The following is a 23,717-nucleotide window of genomic DNA, read 5'->3' as shown; positions in this document are numbered from 1 at the left end:
TATATCTCTCATCAAGCTATGCAATCACATTTTGCCCCACCCCATATAGGACAGTGTCTCCATAAAATGACAATGAAGTTGAAAAATCTCCAGCACCTAGCGACAGTGTGGCCATCATAGTCTCTTAGCACAATATGTTCACCAGTTGTTCGTGATGCTGGTGGTAACAAACCTACTGTCATATAAAAGTATAGCATATACAATTATATATAGTGCATAACATTTGATTATAGTAAACTGCCCTAAGTATTTACTATCTTGCATTTCTTAATGTTAGTGTACAATATGGTCCTACTTATACAAGTGTACTGGAAAACAGTATGCTGTGTTTTGCCAGCAGCTTTTTACACTGTCGCCTGATTGCTACAAGAGGCCACCCTGAGTGACTGACCTAGATGTCTAGGTTGGTGCAAGTACACTTTAGGATGTTCACATGACAGTAGTTCTCAGGGTGTGTCCTCATCGTCAAGTGACATAATTGTACTGATATGTATGGCCTTATCACAATGGGCTATAACTAGTAAACTGACCAGCCAGCTTCTCTGAAACTGGAAGGGGATACTACAGAGGCTAATTCAAGTCACTGTGTCCCTACAGAACCAAAAAACACAAAGAATTCCTCCCCTCTTTTCTTTTTTGATGGGAGCTAATTTAATGAACAGATATTACTAAATCACTTAGGAAGCAATTTCAAAAATGCTTCCACTTAAACTACAGGTCAAGTTGTAAAGTTAGGATGAAGTCTGTATCTCACTTGTCTATTTTCCAACTGAAAAGCCCTTCTTCAATATTCAGGGCAAGATATTGAACAACACTTCCAAGGATGAGAATCTCATGACCCATAAAACATTTATTTCCTGTCATTTTATTTTATTTTTTGCAGTGATATAAAAATGTGTTCTGGTAACTTCTTTGTCATTATTCTGTGTTTGGATAGAAACCTTGAATAGACTATCTGATCTGGAGCCAAAGAGAATTTCTAGGCATGTGGGATGCCTGATCTGCAGTGAACAAGGAGCCTCACCATTTGGTCAACTAGTGCAAAGGGGGAAATCACTCCACGAGCAGTTTGTCTATAATCTTTAACAGTGAAAGACTATCATTTTAGGTTTTTACTTTAAAAAAAAAAAGGAAAGAAAGAAAAGGAACTCTGAGGTTAGTTCCAGTGAGAGCCCCTGGAGGGTCAGGTTAATTAACCAATCTGGGAGTGAGCCGTTCCCAGAGACCTGATCGTAAGAATGACTCCATAGTGGCTAATTTCATCTTGACTTGATCGCACTGTAAAGTCATGAAAGCTCAAATGTTCAAGGACAGGAACGAGAGGAGAAAAAAAGTTTCCATCATTTGGAACGAAAGCAGAATGAGATGCAGAGGCAGCTGTCCTCGGTCTGAGGTTGGTTAATTTTTACAGTGTGCTTCTTCCCAGCCAGTTCCCTAGTGTTCTGAAGTATTCTCCCTCTTGGATTGTGACCCTGTCTACTTCTGATGACAATCACTTAATCAGCACATCACACTGTCGCACGACTGGTTTTACCTTGGGTAAAGATTCATTTTCTTTATTAACATCACAAGAACTGATTTCTTTCCCCAATCAATTAGAGAGGAAAAATAGAAGGGCCCAGTGCAATCGAGGGAAACGAAAACTATTCTGACTTATGGTACCTGCTCAGGTCACTTAGCCCCACGAGGCCCCTGGAATCAAGTCATCATGACTCTGAAATGTGATCAGAGGTCAGGACTACACAGGTAAAATACACAAATAAGGCCACCATGTTCTCTACCTTCATACCAAACAATTTTGCCAGGTTTGGAAAGTTCCAGCATTGGCCAACTCTATCTGAGGGTGTGTCTGTTTGTCCTACACACAGAGTGGAATCTGCGCAGGCCACGTTCAGCAGATAATTCTAACAGTGCAACGTTAATATTTAGCTTTCCTCTTTGTATCCCATGGCGATAATGAATGTTGGCTTCTCCTTGTATTTTGCCCAATTATTGTGCTAGAAAAACATGCTAACATCTACTTCATCTCTTTGTAATGTAAGAGATACTTATCTGGGTTTGCTATAGTTCATAGTGACTTTGACCTAATAAAAATGCTATAGTTCCTTCACGCTCTGGTGGTGTAGCCATTGAATGGCTGCCTTATGTTAAATTTTCAATATATAAGGAGTGGTGGCAGGCAATAGCAGGAGGCAGGGGATAGGGACAGTAACCCTTTCTAAGATCATTAAAAAAACCTCTTACAAAAAAATGTATCTTTTAATTTATACGTAAGAGTGAACTGCACCTTATCAAAACAATACTAATATATTCCAAAGGTGTGCGTGAATTGTGGTTGACTTGGATTCAGAGTATAATTCTGTAGCTTTCAGCCATACCTTATATTTAACTTGTTAAGGTAACATAAGAATCACTGGTTGGTAGAATACAGTCTGTTGATAAATTAGCTCTAACAGTTTACATTGAAATATTAAGTCTTCTATTTAAGTCCATAGCAATATGTACTAAGTTTCTAAATATAAATAATTTGGCTGCAAATTTCAGAGATACATTTGACCCAAACTAGACAGATCCTTGAGCTTCTGCTTCACTGAATTCCAGAAGTCAATGCTTTTACTCTCATCCTCTTTTCCCTACCTATCTTCCTGCTCCCTTCAGAATAATAAACACAATACACAAGTGCTGATGTGAATTGTTCTATTGACTATTTGCAAAGACCTCAAGAAATCCCTCCTCACTATGACCTTTTGAAGACAGGACACAAACAACCTAAACACTCAACCCTAACCCTCAGCATTCTGTTTTACGTCCAGCTTTCCAGTGCATCGTTTATTAAGTAGGTGTCATTTCAATCTTATTTATTTTCTGTTTTCAAGATATAGCATTTGAGGTTTTGCTTGGAAAGAACCTAAGAGCCTTTCTTTCCTCTCTGGCAGTATCCCCAAGGAGGAAGACTTATTCTGGGCTTGTAAATTGTGGCATTCACTTTAAGTGAAATGGCAGGAATGTCTGTTCTGACTATAAGACTAAGACTTTTTGAAACAGCTCCGGGGGCCAAAGGTTGAAGAGCATGAGATGCAATTATGCATGTACCAACATCTCTCTACTTTTCCAATACAAAATCTTAGCAACCAAGAGATATTTGTCTTTAAAAAAAAAAGGAACGAAACTGTGGGGATATAGCACATGTCCTACTACTAAAATCACAGAGCTCTAATTTCTCAAAAGAAATGGCTTTGTTATTCAAAATCTTTACAGGTACAAAGCAGACTCTAACATCATAGGACACCAAAATTCCGAACAGGAGACTTCCATGCACCAGCACCCTCTTTATTTTGGGAACTTTATGTAGCAAACTCACATTCCCTCAGTGTCCCTCAAGGACTCATGGTGTCAGATCACAGACCTGTGACACTTAAGCCAAATGCTGCAAGCGGCAGAACACATTTTTCCAATTCATCCCAGCCAAAGAGCCAGCTGACGGAAGCACCTGTGTTCCCTGGCTGCTCACATCCAAACCATTTGCTACTGAGACCAAAGCGGTCGACACCTCACTGGCTGTCTTCTCACCACTCCCATTCTCTTGTATCTGCATCTCCCCACTTTTTCTTGGCCCCTGGTAGCCTTCAAAGCATAGGATGGCCTTCTCCTAATGGAAACAGCAACCTGCCTCCTTTTTTCCCTCTCTCTCCATCAAAACCTGGGCAACTCTCTCATTCAGGTCAGTCACTTTTTTTTTTCCTATAAAAGGCCAGGTAACAACCAGCTTAGTGGCCCATGCAGTTTCTGTCCCTATTCAGCACTAAGGTTTGGGGCAGATGTCGACGAGATGTCAGTGAGTAGCTGTGCCTGTCTTTTACCAATTTTTTGCTTTGAACACTGAAATTTGAATTTCCTACAATTGTCACATGTGAGGAAATATTTTTGGTTCTGTCAACCCTTAAAATAGCGTAAAAAACCAATCATTAGATTACGAGATATAAAGAAGCAGGCCACACGCCAAACTTGGCTCTTGGCTGTAGCTGGTTAACTCTTGTCCTTCTCTGTCTGAACTGCCCTCTTGGGAGCTATTTCCGGAGTAAAGATAAGTTCTAGGCAGGTGTGAGCCAGCAAGCCGTCACTGTGGGGAAAGGAACCCCATCCCCTCCTGCCTCAAATGTCAGAAGCGGAGAGCAAAGGAAGGGGTACTGTATTGTACAGTGTGGACTGAGGGAAAGTAGGATTGTCTACCCTAATGCTATTGATTATCAAGAGCTTTTGGAAGAAGGGGGACATGGGCTTTGGAGACAAAGGGGTGGGGAGAAGTCTTCATTTAAATTACACTGGGCATGCAAAGTACATCAGGAGGAATGACCCTGACGAGTGGAAGCTATTGTTAAGAACTATCCTGCTCTTGGGCTGTGCAATCCCTCCCTTGAAACTCTTGCGAATTATGCCTCAGCCTCTGTGGGGAACTGAAGATGAGAGTGACTGCAGGGAAAGCAGGACCTGGAGCGTCATTGAGAGATTGCAAAAACAATTCACTGCCAACAGACTGTCCCAGCAGGGTCCCAGTGCTATGGTTGTGGCCCTGATTGGCACGCTGCCCCTCGGATGCCCAATTAGATGGAACTGGGGAATTTGAATGCAGAGTCAGTCCATTTTGTCTCTGCTTAACCACCCGAATGAACAGCATGGGAAACCAAGTCTGATCTCATCAGTCAGCCCTGGGCAAGCTCTTTAGCCTGTCTTTCACCCCAGGTGGCCAAGCAATGGCTGCAGTTTCTTGTCTAGGACAGAGGGAAAGGTCCCAAACTCTATGGCGGAATCAAAGGTAACTTCAAGGACTAAAAGTAGTTTGTTGGAAATTCCCCGGAGTGTTTCCACACAGCCAAGGGAATTAGCCAGCTTGGCATGAAATGGATCCTAGGGCTGACCTAATTAAACAACAAAAGCACAAACTGGAAGCAAAATGATGCTCAAGTTGACAACTTTGTAATCCCAACTGTTAAGAGATGTGGAAAGCCAAACACCATTGGCTTCCAAGTCCTCCATCAATGGAATAATTAGGTATATCCAAACTAGTATTGTTCTCTCTAAACCAAAATAATGGCGAGAAGTCAAACAAATCAAAAATGAGAAACATTTCCTAACTATTATTTTTTTAAATAAGAAAGTTACCTTTAAAGAATATCCTTGGCTGAGAGAGTTATATAAGGAGGTGGCTGAGTAGAGAATGAAATGGAACCAGAGAAGCAGATATTAACTGATAGCAGCAATGATGGGGAGGATCAGAAATCCAAGGATGGGGCCTTGGGACAGCAGGAAGATGCTGGTGACAGTGGTATTTGGTTTCCCAAGGAACCTGGGAAAGTCCTGCCTGCCTCTAACCTAGTCTGAACTAAGTGATTAAGCCGGCCGGGATCCAGGATCCAGCCAATTGGCAGAGCTCTGGAACGGGGAAGACATGCAGACCTCAGAGAGCCTCTAGGTGCTGATAATTTCCCATGCATGTGCATTTTTCCCTCCCAGGATTAGTAATTTGGATTTTTTTAAAAAACATCTTATCTGGTCCCTTTCTTCCAAACCTGGAATCCTGGAAAGAAGGGAAAGCCTTTTTCCAACGGGGGACCTTGCTTTTTCCTTTCCCTATCCCATGGAGATTTGGAGAGGCAGCAGGAATCTTGGAAAGCACTTGTGTCCCTGAAGGAACAGCCGGTTGCAATGCACGACCATCACTATAGATCTACGATTTATGAAAATAAAGCAATATGTGCCTGTTTCGGTGCCTGCCGTTTGCCTACCAATGGTGCAGTGTTCACCATTCCAGCCCTCTCGGCATTCACATTTGCCATCTTTACAGGTCCCGTGCTCAATGCAGCGGGGGTGGCACACGCGCTGGTCACAAGCTGCGCCTGTCCAGCCCTCTTCACAGCGGCAGGCTCCCCCGATGCAGACGCCGTGAGTGCCACAGTCTACTGAGCACACTTCTGGAAGAAAAACAATGATTACAGCTCAACACGGCAGCTGGCAAAACCCTTCACGGAAGCCAGACCACACACATGGCCCAGGCCCCAGGAGCAGGCCCGACGCCCAGCAGCTATGACATCTGTGGAGTTTCATCTCTTCACTGGCACAGTGTTAATTCATCATCATCATCATCATCCTTATTTTTTTTTTTCTAGAGCAGTTTTTCTCAAAGTGTGGCCCCTGGGCCAGCATCTGTTACCTAGGGCCTTGTAAGAAATGCAAATTCATGTGCCCTGGTTGGACCATGTGCTTTAGAAACTCTGGGAGCCGGGCTCTCAAATCCATTTTACCACATCCTCTGGGTGGTTTTGATACTAGAATGTGACAACCACTTGTCTACAGAGTGAGACTGTCCTCAGGGAAGGTCAGGCAGTGGGCCCGGCGTGGCAAAGCTAACTGGGAGGTACTCATCTGAAAAGAGGTCTCGGGGATCGTGGTTCCCTCTCCAGCTTGGATTCTGACCCCCTCGACAGCCTGAACTGAAGAAGCCTGCCAGGCCCACTGGGGATCCCCTACTCCATCCCCACGGTGACTGCAGACCCACACGTTCCCCAGATTGGCATTTGGCGGCAATGGTGGCCGCTTTAATTAGGCTGCATTTACACAGCCTCTTTCTCAAAGGAGCTCAAAGTCTTTTGTGGTCAGGGAGGAGACAGACAGACAGATAAGCACTCTCTGGACCGCTCACTCGAGGACAAGCACGTGCCAGACATTCAGCCTTACAACAGTCTACAGAGGGAGGCATGGCCCGTCATGCCAGGGGAGAGAACACCAGGCCAGGGGCAGCCAGTGACTCACTCAAAGTCACACAGCACATCCGCGGCTCAATCGGGCCTCGGACCTAGGACTCTCCACTTCCCTCCCGTCCTCTGCAGAGGTTTGCCAGGATCATCAGCATCGAAGAAGAAGCCAGAGTCAAGTGGGAGGAGAAGACATCCCAAAATAGCCCATTTTATCTGACTCTCCTTTTTTTCTTCTTTATTAGAATGAAATATTCATTTCTTTCCCATTGTAGGCAAAGCTTCACACCTGGTCCCTTCCCGATTGCCATGACAATCTTACAGCTGTCTCCACTTGGAGAAGGGGGCGGCATGATGATCCCTCGCTTCCCTAGGTGCTTATTAGTGTGAACGAAGCCTTTCTTGGGAAGGTTGGGACCTGCCTGAACTGTTGAACTGCTCCATTTTTAAGGTTACTCGGGAGGTAAGACACACACTCTTAATTTTAGGAAAACAAAGTGTACAGCACAACTTCATTATTTCCTTGTCACTGGAGGATTGCAGAGCTTTATAACATGTTCACACAGCACCCTGAGGGAACCTCTTTTCTGTTTTATAGGACGTGCTATTTGGTTTGTCTGGGACTGAATGGTTCTGTTTTGCTTTCTGGTACCTTTAGGGAGTGTATATAAGAAAACCTACAATGCAAACAAAGCATCCCTCCTGGGCCCCTCATCCATTTGTTGTGATAGATCCAACAAGGCACAAGTACCAACTTGGTGCTATTTTTGTTTGTTCGTTTTGTTTTGTTTCTCAAAGATCACAGACTCTATAGCTAAGGAAAAGAGAGTGAGACAGGCACTACGTGATTGAACAACATCCCCTTATCCCACATTAAGTGTGAGAGGAGATTCCCATCCATCTGGGAATGGAAGAAATACAGGACACGAGGTTAGAGGAAGTGAGAGGAACCCTCTTGACTTACCAACGGAGCAGTCGGGACCCATCCAGTTGGGGTCGCAGCTGCAGAGGCCTGTGTCCGGCAGGTATGTTCCGTGTCCACTACACTGGTCTGGGCACTGGACCCTCGCCAGTTCACAGTTAAGACCACCCCAGCCAGGGCTGCAAAGGCATTCTCCATTCACACAGACCCCATGGCTGGAGCAGGTGGGATCCAAGCAATCCACTGAAAAAAGACATAGGGGAAAAGTAATGATCAGTACTGAGGGGACGGACTTGAGGCACAAGCCTTTTACCAAATGGACCAGTGGGTCACCGATTGTTATCCACTTGCAAACAAAGCAGCCCAGCTAATAACTTCTACTGTCTCTTGAAGAATGCTAACAAAAATAAAAGGTTTTTTTTGGTATGCCAAAGCATCAAATTTCAAACTCAAAGAAAACCAAGAGAACAAATAGCATTTCTCAAGTAGAATCAGGAAGGATCTTCTACATAGAGGTGTGTGATTCAACCTTTAGAACCCTGTACTTACCAATCTTCATACCTTGGCTGCCCCATGTCAAGACTGCAAATACCTGTGATATTTCTGCATGTGTTGTCACACACGGTTATCCCCATGCTAAGTGGAGACAGTAGTGAGGTTCATTCAATATCATTAATCATTGTCTTTGAAAGGAAAGAAAAATTATAAAAAAGTCCACGAAACCCATAAGTGAGTCATTTTCCTAATTAAGTTTTACTTAGGCTAAGTTTAAAATTGGTTTTCATGCTCTGAACACACCCCTGAAGGAGTTAGTGGATGTGCAGGGTAGAAGAGATGAAATTGGAAATGAAACTGATTCAAAATTGGAAATCTTCTCATAGGTGGTTGTGGGACAGTATCTTTGGCCAGGGGACCAATCTTCCACCAGACAAGTGGATAATTTAATGGTCAGATTCTAATCACTGTCATTCTTGGCTGTTTCATGGTCTAATTCTTCGGCTATCTTCATGGTCAGAGTGTAATGCATCCAGCAGGTAATGTGAATATGATCACTCAAGAATTAACTTAAAGTGAGGAGAGGAAAAGTTCCTAAAAAGCCAGGTCTTTAGGACAAGATTTCTTGAATGAGAATGTAAGCTTACCCTTGGACCTCCATCTAGGTTTAACAGGGTCCTTTACAAGCAGCCCAGCTTCCCTTAGTGTTACTGGAAAATGGTGCCGTGATGTGTGGGAACGGGTCTGTGCATAATGTGAGATTTGAATGAGGAGGAATGGTGTTTTGCAGAGGGCTCAGATATTGCCTTGCGATGTTGTGATAAAATGTGGAAATCTCATCACCTTATTTGACTGTGACTTATATTTATGTCATTTAACAGTTTCAAATTTGGGCCTGTTGGCCTACACTAAAGCACAGCTTCTTATATCATGGAGCCTAGCCAGCTGGAGAATACTTGAAGTTCTCTTTTTGGGTTTTTTTCTTTTTTTAAAACTACACTGACATTATAATTCAATCCTTTGTGTATGTGCACGCATGTCATCTCTGGTTCAAAGCTTCAGAAGATTTTGTTTTCTTTCCTTGCCCAGTGTTAGCACTGAAATATGGAAAACTGTTAGTCTATAAACAATTCATCATTATGGTAAAATGGGAGCCCCTTGGGGGTCCTAGTTATTTATAGGGCTTACTGTTACACTGCTGATGTTGAATGTCTTTTTTCTTATTTTAAACAAAATAATGGTGTTTTAAAATACTGATAATACATCAACTGTAAATATGACGTTATTTAAATTATCCATGCCATAAATTGTCTCGTCCTGGGGGACATCAGACTTGAGGAATGTGGATTTATTAGAAATCACAACAGTCCATGAAATTTCCAAGGAGCACCTCCCATTTAGGCAAAATAACAATTTTCTGTATTTAGTCATGTTTCTCAAGATTCCAAGAAGATATTTATGAAAGTCAGTTCCAAACTGAGCCATGGAAAAAACATTTTTTTTCTACCAGAAAGGTGAATTTTGGTGATTTATTATTAGTTGAAGCTGTTTATGATGATGTTACTTAATCTTGTTACAATCATTTTAGAGTTGAATTCATTCTCTTGAGAATATAACTCCTGATGATACAAACCCTTCCGATGCCTTCAAATTTGCTCTACCGAGGATGGCGAAACACATCTGTATGTAAATTTGAAGTGAACGGTTCAAACACATAGAAAGTATTTTTCAAAGGAGCTGTATGATACTTTTTGTTTTCCTGCCTAATGCATAGGAGATACAGTCTGTGTTCAATACACAATTTCTAGTAAGCATGACTTTGCCATAAGCAAAGCTAACAAATTGGCAGGATAAATTTCCAGTACGATGGACTGATTAGAAAAAGAAATAGTCCCAGGCCTTGCTTTTGGAAATACTTTTGCAAAATTGTAGTTAATTCACCCAGAACCTATCATGTTCATAGTCTAATAAAGGAAATCTTGAAGTTCTAGTTTGCTCTTTATTTTATCCTCATTTCTAATTAAACAAAATCAAAATATACACAAAATTTTGTTATTGCCTCAAAATGTACTCTAAAGCTATAATTAGCCATTTAAAATGTTTAGTGAGTTGCCAACAGCTAGAAGCTTTAAAAATATATCATAATCTTTTTCTTAAAAGGATGAAATAATAAAATTCAAGAGAAGGAGGGAGGGAGAGAGGGAGAGAAAGAAAGTGAGATGAAAAGTGAATGAGAGAGAGAGGGAAAGGGAGAGAGAGAAGCAAGAGAAAGAAAAAGAGAAAGAGAGAGTGGCATTTTTCTTTTAGATAAATTAGCTCTCTCTTCTCTATCCTGAATTATGGTACAAAGAAAGGAGAATCTGCAGAGATTTATTAGCCCACTACTAGAATGTCATCATAAGAACCATTTATAGTATCTAGAAATATGAGCTAACCCTTTCTCCGGCCAGTGATACCAGTAAATATGCCCTTAGTGCTACGTAATTACAGAAGCTGATGGAATAACTAAATTCGAACTTTAATAGGAGTGGTTTCACTATGAATTTTAAATTTGGTTCCAATTTCATAAAGTGGTCTTGCAGCCACATCTGTAGTCTTTAGCAGGAAGAAAGGACTGTGGCATTTTACAAAGCTTTATAAATAGAAACAGTGTTATACTTAAAAGGGGGACAGCGGCCTTAACCAGTTAAAGACCCTACTCCTTGAAACACCATCCCCTGGCAGCTGAAATCATTAGAACTCATTTAGTCTTGGGTCCTCTGTAGGTTTGACAAAAAAGGGTTGTGAATGCAATTTATATCCCTAAGGATAAAAAAGGAGGTCAAGGAGTTTTACAAACAATATGTACTATAAACCCCTGAAGAACCATGAATTACATTTATGAAGTTAAATGTCATTGAAAAATGACTCAGCCATGAAACTGACATGGAAACATGGCTGACTTAAACTAATCTGTCACTTCCTCTCTCATCACCTCCCCGCTCCCCAGCCATCATCGAACGAGACCTCACAAACCCGTCCTTTCATTTTCTTGGGCAAATTCGTTAATAGTACAACAACGTTTATGCAGCAAAAAATGCGGGTTGGCAACTATTGATTTCGTTGCCATGGTCACTTCAGGTGAATTGTTTGAACGTTATGACTATGATGAATATCAGAAATAAAAAAGCTAAATGGAAGAAAAAGCGCTGATCCAGACTTTCTGATTCCATTTCCTATTTTGAAAACAGCCTATGAATCACCTTGGTTCATTCTTTTGGGTGGCAGAAATCAATAGGGGAGATTTCATCATTTTGCAGTGTTCAACATGGCTTTCTGGTTTTGTGGGATGGTTAATTTATTCTGAACGTTTAATAAGGCCAGCTGGGACAGTAGGGAGGTTGAGGAACCACTTGAATGTCTACTCATACACAGGTGCACAATCTTGCTTGTGCACAATTCCAAGACTGGCAATGTCACTGCTCTGGCACTTTCTCCTCACTCAATGATTTATGCAGAAGGTCATCCTAACCTTTCTTGTCACATTACTGGCCTCTCCTATGTTTTCAATGAACGCAGCCTTGCCTCCTGCAAACCATTTATCTTTAAGAACTTTAACCTTTAGAGCAGGGCTATTAAATCAGTATTTCCTTCACCCGATCTCCCAATTTGGCTTTATGATATAAACATAGGGAGGCTAACCTTTATAATAAGAGGAGGAAATATATATAGAATAAAGCAAGGGAAGATCTGGGGGTCAGACTTCTGGACCCTGTTAAGGTCACTGCTACTGGTATAGTGAAAAATCTTAGAAGAACAATGTCACAGAAGCTGACTCTTTATAACCATAGTGGTAAAAACTGTGAAACAGAAATTTTGCAAGGTAAATCCAACTGGGTATATCTAAAAATGAGATCTTGTCTTTATGTTTGCAGTGACTGCTATGATTGGTTATTTTGTATAGATTTCTGGTGATTCGTAAGTCCGTAGAATGGAAGAACGGATCCACTAGTCTGAGAACCCCCCAAAACAAGATCTCTCATTATTGTGAGTTTATTCATGAGAAGAGACAAAGGGATATAACATGGTCAACAGGATCTTTTGTATGTGAGCATCCACACAGAGAAGCAAGAGGTTCCATATTTTCCTTTAGTTGGCCAGGTGAATTCTTTATTTGCTCTGGGAACACAGGATGAAAAAGAGGTATGTGGGCACATAGGGACATTTCTCCAGGAGACAGAGGACAGTCGCTCAGTTGGATGACAAGGACTGAACCATTTCCATGGTTGGGGAACAGGTGAGAGGGTAGGGGAGCCTAGATCCTCACTGTCTGAATCTGTGGTGGATTCTGTACATGGTGAGAAGCATTAGATGGGCAGCTAGAGACCGTATTCTAGAAGGGCAAATACAGAGAAGAAAGCACACAGGCAGCTGAGTTCCTTGATCTGCTGGCACCAGAACTTGGGTCCAACACCTTGGTGTCAAGTACCTCTCCTGAAAGAACTAGCCAGAGCAAGCAGGACTGGTAAGAACTGATTTCTGAACACCTCCTTATTCCTATATTTCCTTGTCTATATTCTCTTTCCTGATTTCCAACTCTCTCCTGATTTCCAAGCCTGATCATGGACTATACTTGGCTAGATTAGCTTCAGCATATAACATCCCAGATTTTTGCCAACGTGTGCTACAGGCCCTTAAATGTATGCAATCATGGGCCCTCAGGGATTCATCAAATCCTGGCCCCCTTGCTGTACCTCTCCATTCTCCTCTAGTTCTGCGTGATTGTAGGTAACCAGAGTAATTTTCCCTACATGGTGTCTCTAAACGACCTGGATACCTACAGTCTTTAGAGACTGAGTGCTCTCTATTGATATTAATTTTTGTTGAAATATTTACAAAAATGTATATGGACCTTAGGTTGCCAAGAAATATAAAAACAAACAAACAACAATAACTGCATCTCCCTAAAACTTGGCAAAAACCAGCTTTGAGGAAGACAAGGGGCTCAGGGATTCTTATTTCTTTTCTCTGGAGGCTTCAGTGATTCCCAATTCAGGAGACTTAAGTCAGGTAGAAGAGGGAAGAAGAGAGAGGTACAAGGAGGAAGGAGATAAGGAAAAAGAAAGGAAGAAGGGAAGAGGAAGAGCAGAATGGGGAAAGAACACCCTACAATAGAAAAAAGCAGAGGGAAGGCAAAGGAAAAGGAGAAAAAGTTAACATGTGTGTGGAGGAGCAGAAAACACAGCACTCCTTCTGAAATCGTCTCCTAAAGTAATCTCCCAAAGTCAAGGCTTTTGAAGTTGTCTGTACAACATGTTGAAGCTTCCTGTGCAAAACAGGGAGCCGGGAGTGGACTCCTTAGCCAAAGTCAGGCCCCCTGTGGTCCCCACCACCATCCTGTGGCCCTGGGGCACTTACCTTCCTCACAGTGCTCGCCTTTGTAGCCTGCAGAGCACACACAGTTCCCGTCAATGCAGGAGCCATGGCCCCCACAGGAGGGATCGATGCACTGATTCATGGGCACATCACACTCGGCGCCTTTCCAGCCGCTGTAGCACTGGCACGTTCCTTTAGAATATTGTCCGTTCCCACTGCACAGGACAGGGCATGCAGCTGCAAAACCAAAGGCAGAACACCAGGCCATGAGGCCATCATCTGAAGGGCTGTCAGTTGCCTTATCTGGCATTGTGATTTCATTTGTCATCTTCTAGGCTGGGGACTTTGGCCATCGAGGTATGGAGCCATTTTCAGATAAGAATCCCATTAGTAATAGCATCTACCACCCATGAAATACTTAGTGCCAGGCACAGCAGAGAGTTCTTTGTGTGCAAATCATGCTTCATCATTATGATCACCTTAAGAGGTGGCGGCTATATTCTGGCCCCCCATTTTGCAGATGAATGTTCATTGTCACAAAGCACATAAATAGGCAATCCCAATTGGAATCCAGATCGAACCAGCTCTAACTCTGTGTCATTAACAAAGCTACACTGATTTCCTTTCTGGTGTTGTTATTACTGTTATTGGTTATGGGGCACAGAATCCCTGGCTGAGTATTTCACCAAACTTGTCTAATTACTGGACTCCTATTCGGATGAGCTGATATCAATAAAAATACAAGGGGGATGGAACACAATTAGGGGAATGATCCTGTTTCCGCCTCAGTTCCTCGCTTGTACCATGAAGACTTCAGTGCGCTTACTTCAAAAGGCAATGTACACTAATGTACTAAGATTAAGTAAGCCTGATTTCTTTTGTAAAAAGCAAGGGGAAGGGTAGGGTTAAGACAGGAAATCTCAAGCAGTTCCCATCTTACCTGGAATCCTCTTGTGTCCCTTGATGGGAAGGAGGTCAAAAAAATCAGTGGGGATTGTCTGGGATGTGATTATAGAGAGTTTTCAATAGTTTATTCCCCTCTTTGAGAGTTTATGGAGAATGGGATTTGAGTGGTCTCCTTCAGGCTTTGCATTTCTCAGCTAGGTGTTGGTTTGTACATTTCCAATCTGCATTCTAACTTGGGTCTAACTGGGTAGGACCTTTCGGAAAGAGACCTTTGGAAATGACTGATGGCAATGTTTTTGGGATTCTAGGTTTCGCCTGTGACTGTGAGTACAGTTTCTGTGGGAATCCTCCAGGTTGTAACACACAGAACCAGGTGACATAGCATAAAAGGACTATGCATGCAGTCACATCACTTCCGAAATGCCCAACCCCACCCCCTTGTGCTGTGAAGTTTCTATTTAGTTTTTACAGTTATTAACTTCCCTCTATGGTTTAATTTCCAAAAGCTGTAAAAATCTACTTGAGGATAAAGACTCTGTTTGCCTTTGTTGATTTCCTATGAGGACTGTGTTCATCAGTGTTGGCTTGATTGGGTATAGACTTCTATGCTTCTGACATCAAGGGATGCTCCAGGATTTACAGGTAAGCACTAAAGTTATTTATAAACACAGAGAATGAACAGTGCATGTTGCACATGCAGTGTTTTTTCTGGGAAAGGGCATGTTTTACTTTAATTTTAAACTGACCTGAAATAAAAACATTCCAATAGTCCCAAATGCTTTATAATAGGACAGTTGTGAAAAGTATGGAGGGCACTATCTCCAAGAGAATTCTTATCTTTATGAATCTACCAGAGGAGAGTGAGTTCAGACAGGGAACATCAGAGACACACACTGAATTCTCTAAATGTAGGGAGGGGGCTTCCACTTTTCAGGTTGCTTAAACAGAGGGATCTGTACACTTACCAGAGATACTGATTGTGTATAAAAGGGTAGAGGAGAGAGCTTTGAACATAGAGTGTCCAAGATTCAAATTACAGATGGGGTAAATACGAACCGTCATTAGCAATATGGACTTTCTTGAAGTTTGGTGAGCGGTTGGGAGGCTAAGTTTGTTCCATATCAGTCCCTCACCAGACTCTAGGTCAGGAAGGCAAATGTGCATGTGAATTACTGTCCTCCTTTCTCTGCTTCTGCAGGCAACATTAGCTGCTCAAGGCATTTTGTTCTTCTGAGTTTAGTCAGAGTCTGAAAACCTTCAAAGCAGTGTTTAGGCTGGGACCTGCAAGCACGTATTGGCACTCAAGAAAAAAAGCTACTTATTACTTTTGTTCTGTGGAAGGCTGCAGGTGTCTGCTGATGGGAAGACTGGACTCTGCACCATTTGTCACCCCCAGTACTCCCAGACTGAGATGACACAGGGTGGGAAGTCTGCTGTACAATGTGTAGTCAGGTAAGCTTTCTGCCCTGAGGGTTAGATAAGGATGAACTGTCATGGATGGTAGAGCCAGTCACAAGTCATCACCATTGGTCTCCCACAGGAGGGGGAGGGTAGGAAATAGGAGCAAATAATCACTTCCTGTAGTAATTGATAAAATATAGCCGGGATAATTTTCTTTATTCATAGCGAGTCTTTCTCTTCTGTATAAACTCCAAGTGCTGGAAAAATAGAATTGTCTAGAAGGTAAGAATGAGTTTTATTTAAAATCAGGTGCCTGGGAAATCAAATTTAAAGTGTGACCTACTTAAATTACTCCCGGAAAAAATGGGGAAAAGTCAGATCAGAGAGTTCTCAACATTTCTAAAGGCAGCCTTTTTTGCTGGATGCTTGCTGGGAACACGGTCAAAAATGCAAAACACAGTGATGTTGACCGGACAGCAAGGCACTTGATGGGCTTGGCTGATGCCATGTAAAAACGGGGAGTGAAAGTCTCCTAGTCCTGTAGTTCATTTGCCACGGGGGCAGAGTGCAGACAGATGCCAGGTGAACGCCCCCCAGTGGTCACTGGGCTGCTTGCATGGAAAGCACCTTCCCTCTGGGGTGACTGGTCCCTGCTGAGACACAGCTCAATCAAGAGCATTCCACTGTGGCTCGAGATTGTTCCTCACCAGGCAGGTTGGCTGTGAAGTGAGGAGCCTCCAGTACTAATAACTCTCCTTTCCAATTTTACTATGGTGCAGTCTGCATTATTTTTTAAGACAAGTTATAGAAAAACAATGGTGACCCCATATTCTGCCAAGAAGTGGGAGAAAGCAGGAGAGTGCCTGGGTTCCATACCTAACCTGCTATTTACCAGGTGAGAGATTCTTGGAAAGATGACTGAACTGCTTGGATGTTCAATTTCCCTTTTTACAAAACTGTCTCTCCATGCTTAAGGGAGGATTAAGTGAGATAATACATGCAAGGATTCAGAGCAGGAGCTGATACTTGGTAGGCAATTAATGGCTGCTCCCTTGTGAAATTGCAGACTGAATCCCCAATCTGACTTGAGGGGTTAATTAAAAAATGCAGTAGGTCTCAACACATGCATGCATATTCCTACCACTAGCAGCAGCAGCAGCAGCACACTGGGCTTGGCTGGTGTGTGGAAAGAGTTAACCAGTTCCTCCTCTACTCCTCTCTGGTTGTGGTACATCAGCTGGCTCTCATCGTTCAGGTATCACATGTGGAATGCTTATGTTCCTGTTTCTTTTTCCAATTCCTAAGGCTTACAGGAGTAGAACATTGTGCATTCAAGCTTCTATTTAAAATTAATTAAAATGTTTGCACAAATTGACTATTCCTGTTTTACTAAATCTAGTAAATGGAAGCTTTAAGATTCTCTCAGAAGAAAAATAAATTACCACTGCCACTAACGACTGTTAACAGAATGACAAAAAAAAAAAAAGAGAAGACAATTTAGATCACCTAAAGAGTATAAAGCTCATTTTAATGATCAAGCTGGAACCTGCCCCTCCCTCCAGTTCTCAGCAAGGGTTGCGATGAATTATCAGTGTTATTTACTCAGCAGGCATGAACAGGACTAACTGCTCCCGTTTGATGTTTTAAGAAAAACAAATCCTGTCTAGTCGGGAGCTTTCAGAAGAGAAAATACCTGGAGAAAACCTAGAGGTTGGTTGGGGACTCAGTCATCAAAGAAGAGGTAAAAATGCCTGAAGCCTGACAAGTAATATGTTTGGCTGGACTAGTCGTGAAGATGGAATTTCAAATAATACATCTTTTAAAAGTCATTAGGAAACTGATCAAAAACCCTTTAGAAGAGACTTAACATAGTACCCAGGTGAATTGGCAACGCTATGGTAACAGGTGGTTGCTGTATCTCCCATGGAGTCAACAGATACAATAGAACACACGTGAGTCTGGTGGAAGGAAAACGTGGAGGAGTTGTCTCTGTCACTCCGAAGCAATTTAGGTTGGGACACGTGAGCGATGGATGCTAGGCAAGCATCTACCTGGTTCCCTAGCACCAAACCTGTTGCTGTTTCGTTTTCCAAGTTTGGGGAATTGGTTTGGTGCTGGACAAAACAGTACCATATTACAAAGGGTGAATTAATTTGGCTGCTAGCTATATTCCTGCCATTGGCAGTTCATTTGGTGGGCAATAAAGTTTGACCCCTACTGGACACCGTACTCAAGAATAAACACAGCATAAAGATCTTTAAGAAGGGGGAAAAAAAACTGATAAAGGTAACTGAAAAATACTTAAGACTCACTTTATTTTCTTGGGTGGGAGATATTTAAGTGAGGCATGATTTCTTGAAACTGAAGGAAAAGAAGACTAATTTGCATAAAATTTAAATCTACTTGACAAAAGATATCATGAGAGAAAATTAAGTGATGAGTAACACAGGAAAGCATATTTTTAAAAAGTTTACAGAATAAAATTTGCTGTCTAAAATATACTGGGAGCTCTAATAAACCAATAAAAAGTGAAAATCTGGGTGAAAGACACAGCAGAAATAATATAACTTGTCAATAAAAGTATGGCAAAATATTCAGTTTTATGAACTAAGTAAGTGCAGCTAAAAATACTGAGATATAATTCTTAGCTCCTCAGAAGGGGCGGGGATGAGAAGCTGGCTGATGCTCAGGACCATCACGGCCGAGGGGACCAGGCTTTGCCGAGCGCGGCTGAAAGGAGCAGAAATCCAAACTAACGTCCGGGGAGATTATACGTATTTCTCTGTGGGTAGCTCCCCACCCAGCTTACCCTGCATCACCGAGAAGATGGGATGGGGCTTCCCCAGTTAGTATGCCTATTTGTACAGGCAGAAGATCGAGGAAGGTGGGAAACAGAAGTGATTGTGAGGTTATGAGGGCAAAGCCCCCCAGCTTTTCTGACACCTCTGACCTGCGCAGCCCCCCAACTTCCCACCCGGAATACTTTGCCATTGTAGTCGGTCTCAGCAGGGCAAGATAGCAGGACCCGTTGAGGAGAGGAAACCAGAAGCTGCCTTCTGACAGCTGGGGTCAGAGTCCCCGGCTCAGCGGGGCCTGAGTTCAGGTGCACCTACTTCCTCATTCCCGAGCTGTCAAATGGCACATTAATAGGCAAGAAAGAGATTCGGGGAAGAATTTCCAGAAGGACAAAAAACTCATCAGGTGTGTCAAATCTCTGACATTCAGGAGCCATGTGGGGAAAGCTGCACACGCTGACTTAAGCACGAAAGTATGGATGCTTTAATTAATCCGGGGTGAATTTAATTGCTTTAGTTAAGTGGAAATCGGGTTAAAAATGATGCAGAGCATGCTGGGGTGTGTTAAAAACATGACATATGAGTTGGATGAATCGATAAATTAAAAGTGCACAGATGTTTTAATTAAACCCAGGGAAGTTAACGAAGATCGCAAGAGACTTTTAAGCCTATGATTAATTCAATTCATTTAAAATACCTGTAGAGATATGGAGACGCCTCCATTTTGAGAGTTATAAAAGTTCTCAATCGATAAGTACTTAAGCTGTTCTTCAAAATAGTCTAAGGTGTGTGGATGCGCGCGCGCGCGTGTGTGTCTGTGTGTGTGTGACGACAGCATTAATTACATAATGAATATTTAAATTCTTTAAGAGTACACTGTATAGTAAGCTTTTCTGCAGTGCAAGTCCAGACAGTAGATTTGCAATTTTGTTGATTCAAGCAAGCATCAAGACAAATGTGAACATTAACAATATCCCTTAACCACAAGCAGGGAAGTGTCTTGAAGGCATGGTGGATTTGTTTTATTTACTGCTGTCTCCTCAGGAAACAGGAATAGGCTTATGACTTAGCTTGAGTGGTTTTTTTCTTTTTTTTTATAAGTGCGTAACTATGGACACATTAACCATATCGTTAAAGTGGGTAAGAACTCTGATGTGTCTGCTCCATAGTGTTTGTAGGGAAGAAATGAGATGATCTCTGTAAAGTAAGATGTGCTGCACCTAGCACATGGTGAGAATTCAACAGATGTGATTTTATTATCATTATTTTCATTAGGAGAAAATTTTTCCAACAAATCATATTGTGATGAGATAAGACAGGGTTAAATGCCTTTTTCTCATCCCTCCACCCTGCTGACATCCTTCTCACTATGGAATAATTTCCTGAAACCATAGAATTTCCCCACAAATCATGTCCACACATTCCTCATGGTTTTGCATTTTGCTTTGCTGAGCTGCTCTGCTACTGACCTCGTAGTTTCATAGGGGAAAAAAAGAAAACTTCTTTTAGTTTTAGAAGCCATGGTACCTGAGGACTGCTGACTGACTCTGCTTCCATGAAGGGATTTCTTTTTGATAGTGCAACAAGCAGGAGAAACATGATGAGCAGCTATGTGTTGGTGCTTGCAGGGAGGGACTCCCATTGGCCATCAGATAACCTACGCCATCGCTCTTGCCCAAGGCAGGGGCCCCAGAAAGAAAAGGGAGCTGCCACTGCTTTGGGTCATAGTTCTTTTGTGGCCGTCTCAGCAGAGTTCTGGGGCAACATCATTCAGGCCTGATGTGATGTCAGGCCTGTCAACTCGCTTGACATGGGAACTACCAAGGGAATGAGAAAAGCACGCTTTTGGGTGTCTGCGTGAGACTTACAGGCAAGACTCTGGTGCATATTTGGTCCCTGGCTCTGTCCCCTATTCTGCATCCTGATTTCCACCAACTAAGCAGCTTTGCTACGTACTTCTGCTGTGTTTTGTCTTGGAGCCAGCGGACTGTGGGTTGAAACTTCTTCTTTTTCAAAGTAGGAAAATTTATTGGAGAAAAAGAATGGGAATAGCAAGAGCTCCTGAGAGACAGGAATGGTTCTGAACGAGTTGCCCTGAAACTTCTGAAACTGGTCAAATAAACTATTTGCTGCTTTCATTCATGGGTGTTGAGTGCTTGGTGCCAGCTATAGGAAAGCCAGCACAAACACAAACCTGGGTGTTCACAAGTCACCTGGGGATCTTGTCGGAACACAGACTTGTATTCAGAAGGTCTGGCCCAGGTGTCTGAAAATTTAACAAGTTGCTGTGGTCCGTGCTAGAACTCTAGCGCAACCAAGTCAGAAATTGGGGGTGGAGCCCAGCAATCAGTGCATTAAGAGGGTGTCACAGAGTGCTCAGGTGGGTGGCATCACTAATCTATTGTTAAGACTGTGTTTCCAAAACCGCACTTGGCCATGTGGCTTCACTTCTCTGAGATTCAGTCTCCCTATCTGCAATGTAGGAATAATAAGGTATGTTTCGAGGAAGTAACAAGACATCACATGTAAAACACTATGCACCGTGCCCAGCTTATAGTTCATCTTTAATATCTGCTGGCAATCCTCCTTATGCTATTTTATTAGGCTTGACTTTGTGCCCTGTGTCTGCTCACTTTCTGCAAGACACATACCACGTGCACCTGCTTCTGATTCCTATGACTGAAGCCCAGCTGTCAAGGAACTCTGGACACTTCTTCAGGCCATGGGTGGGAGGAAGCAGGGTGGAGCTCAGCCATCACCCTGTCACGGGCTGTGGGACATTCCTGTGAGCAGCGGCTTTGCCACGCTTGTCTGCATTAACGTAGTCTCTGGCATGAACTGGGGTGGTGGAGGGAGACAGGTGTGAAAGATAATTCTGAAGGACTGGGATGCATCCCGGAAAGGACAGCTGCACCTTGAGCATCTTCATGAAGACTGTGAGGCTGCTCGTGAAAGGGGAAAGCTGTGTGGGAGGCAGGCAGACCCATCACCACCAGGAAGGGACTGGGGGCTGTTTCTCTCCAGTGGGCAGAGGGAGAAGCCTATTAAAGAGACAGGAAAGGAGACTATGGGGCTGAACCACTCGGGAAGGTCGGCCCCCTGAGCTGTCTACAGCACTTACTGTTGGGGTCTTCAAGGGTGGTCACGGGCATCGATTTGGGGGGTCTTCCTGACAAGTCTCTCCCTTGTGGCCAGCAGGGCCACAAGCTTCAGAATTAGGCAACCATGCTCTCAAGGTCAGATCCTACTAGGTGACCTTCCTTTCTCTAAGTCTTCATTTCTCTTACTCCAAATATAAGAGATAAAGACAATGCTGCCAAGGTTTTGCTGGGAAGGCCAATCTAACACGGAAGAATCATTTTATACGCACCAGCATGATTTGACCCATTTTCCACCACTTTAGTCAAAGCAATAGGTAGTATGGCATTTGTTCCTATCTTACAGATGAGAAAATCAAGGCTCACAGAGGTTAAATAATTCCCTAACATGCGCTAAGTTAACAGGAGGAGCACGGATTCAAACGCTGCAGCTCTCCTTTTAACCACTTTTTAATTCTGATACAGCACACGTGTATTGTGAAATAAATGACATTTCTTTTCTGTGAATTCTTTGCCTTCCCTTCCTTTTTATTCCTCTCTTCCCTTGCTCTCAGGGCCTCTTTGTTCAAATCTGTGTCTTGAAGCTGGCTGATTTATCCCTGCATGATTAATCTAATTAGAATCTTGTTCTCCAGCAGTCGCTTTGAGTCTTTTGACATTTTCCAGCAAGGTTCTGTTAGTCTTGTCTCCTAAATTTAAGTCACTGGACAGTTAGCAAGCACATACATGTCCTGACAAGATGATCGGGACGCACCGGGAGCTGCCCAGCTAGAGTGCAGTGCGGAGTGAAGCAAGCACATTGCTAAGATACTGCAAGCCCTGGGTGACTGCAGGGTTATTTTGAGGCTGCTTTTGGGAGGTGATGAGCGTGGCCTTCAGGGATGACTGGTGGTCATAGGAGGAAAAAGTGGGATCAACAGGAATACTCCAGCTGAGAAAGCAGCTTCAGAGAGGAGGAAGACACAGTGGGCTTTATGAAGGACAGTTCTGTGAGGTATGAGCCTTCATGGGAGGTGACACAGTGAGGGTACTCAGCTCATGAAATGAACTTGGATGTCACCCTAGCAAATGTGTTCTTAGAATACATATAGTCCCTGACTACCTGCAGTCGAGCCACCTGGAGGCTTGTTAAAAGGCACATTCGTGAGCCATGAACCAGTCCTATGGTTCATCTCCCACCATGGGAGAGGGATCTGGGATATACATGTATAAAAATCTCCCCAGATACGTGTCTCTAAACTGCAGTAGGAGGCAGCTGGGAGCCACTAAAGGTGCTGGAGGAGAGCAGCGACAGCTCATAAGAGCTCTCGGAGGACTTGGGACAGTCAGGAAGAAGAATGCCATCAGGAAAGCTAGTGGCCATGTGTACAGGGTAGTGTGAGGACAGAGAGGACCACAGAATAGAGAACCCTGGGAGACCATGAAATAAAAGCTGGCAAATGATGGTGTGAGGAAGGTGTGGGGATGTCCCTGGGGGCCTGCGGGACAGTGTTTACAGGACAGGCTCTGAAATCAGACAGATTTGTTGCAAACTGGCTCCGCCACTTCTATTTAGTAAACTCTCATTTCTTCTCTTCAAAAACTCCATGTGACCATCACATCAGCTGCCTGCCAAGCCATATCTCCTGCACCCCACACATGGGCTAAGGTCAACCTCATGGCTGGTCTTGAGTCACGAGTCAGGGGCCAGGCTCCTAGCTCCGAATCCCAGCAATGAATGCCACTTACTCTCTGAGAAATTATGAGCGAGATACTTACCCTCTCTGGACACCTCGATTTTCTCATCTATCAAAGGGGCTATTCCTCTATAAAACTGGCCCACTGGTGATTAAATGATAAGTTATATAGATGCTCAGTGTGATGCTGGGCTCATGGGAAGAGCTTGGTGCGTGTCGGCAATGATGAGCGTGATGATGCGATGATAATCAGATTTGAATACTAGAGGGGCTGGGCAGTGGATACATCTGCCACTGAACAGGAGAGAAATGGCTAGGAC

The 23,717-nt window shown here is 43.1% G+C and overlaps 1 protein-coding gene across 13 annotated transcripts in view; it reads right to left on the bottom strand.

Moving 5' to 3' along the window:
• Window positions 1-23,717, bottom strand: part of Tenm2 (teneurin transmembrane protein 2) — a 1,173,780-nt gene that overhangs the window by 114,158 nt on the left and 1,035,905 nt on the right. For 9 of the 13 annotated variants that reach the window (XM_063230744.1, XM_063230743.1, XM_063230749.1 and 6 more), the window contains 3 exons: window positions 13,564-13,758; window positions 7,714-7,914; window positions 5,757-5,969 (listed from right to left, as the gene is read on the bottom strand). In XM_063230744.1, the coding sequence (XP_063086814.1) occupies window positions 5,757-5,969; window positions 7,714-7,914; window positions 13,564-13,758 (609 nt within the window). The remainder of the gene's footprint in view (window positions 1-5,756; window positions 5,970-7,713; window positions 7,915-13,563; window positions 13,759-23,717) is intronic. The other 4 variants (XM_063230746.1, XM_063230745.1, XM_063230748.1 and 1 more) reach the window with 2 other exon arrangements.

The sequence above is a fragment of the Cavia porcellus genome, unplaced genomic scaffold (assembly GCF_034190915.1).
Source record: "Cavia porcellus strain 051 isolate PalLab524CR breed Dunkin Hartley unplaced genomic scaffold, mCavPor4.1 scaffold_19, whole genome shotgun sequence".
NCBI lineage: Eukaryota > Metazoa > Chordata > Mammalia > Rodentia > Caviidae > Cavia > Cavia porcellus.
The sequence above is the reverse complement of the archived record's forward strand: the minus strand, read 5'-3'. Positions and strand labels throughout refer to the sequence as shown.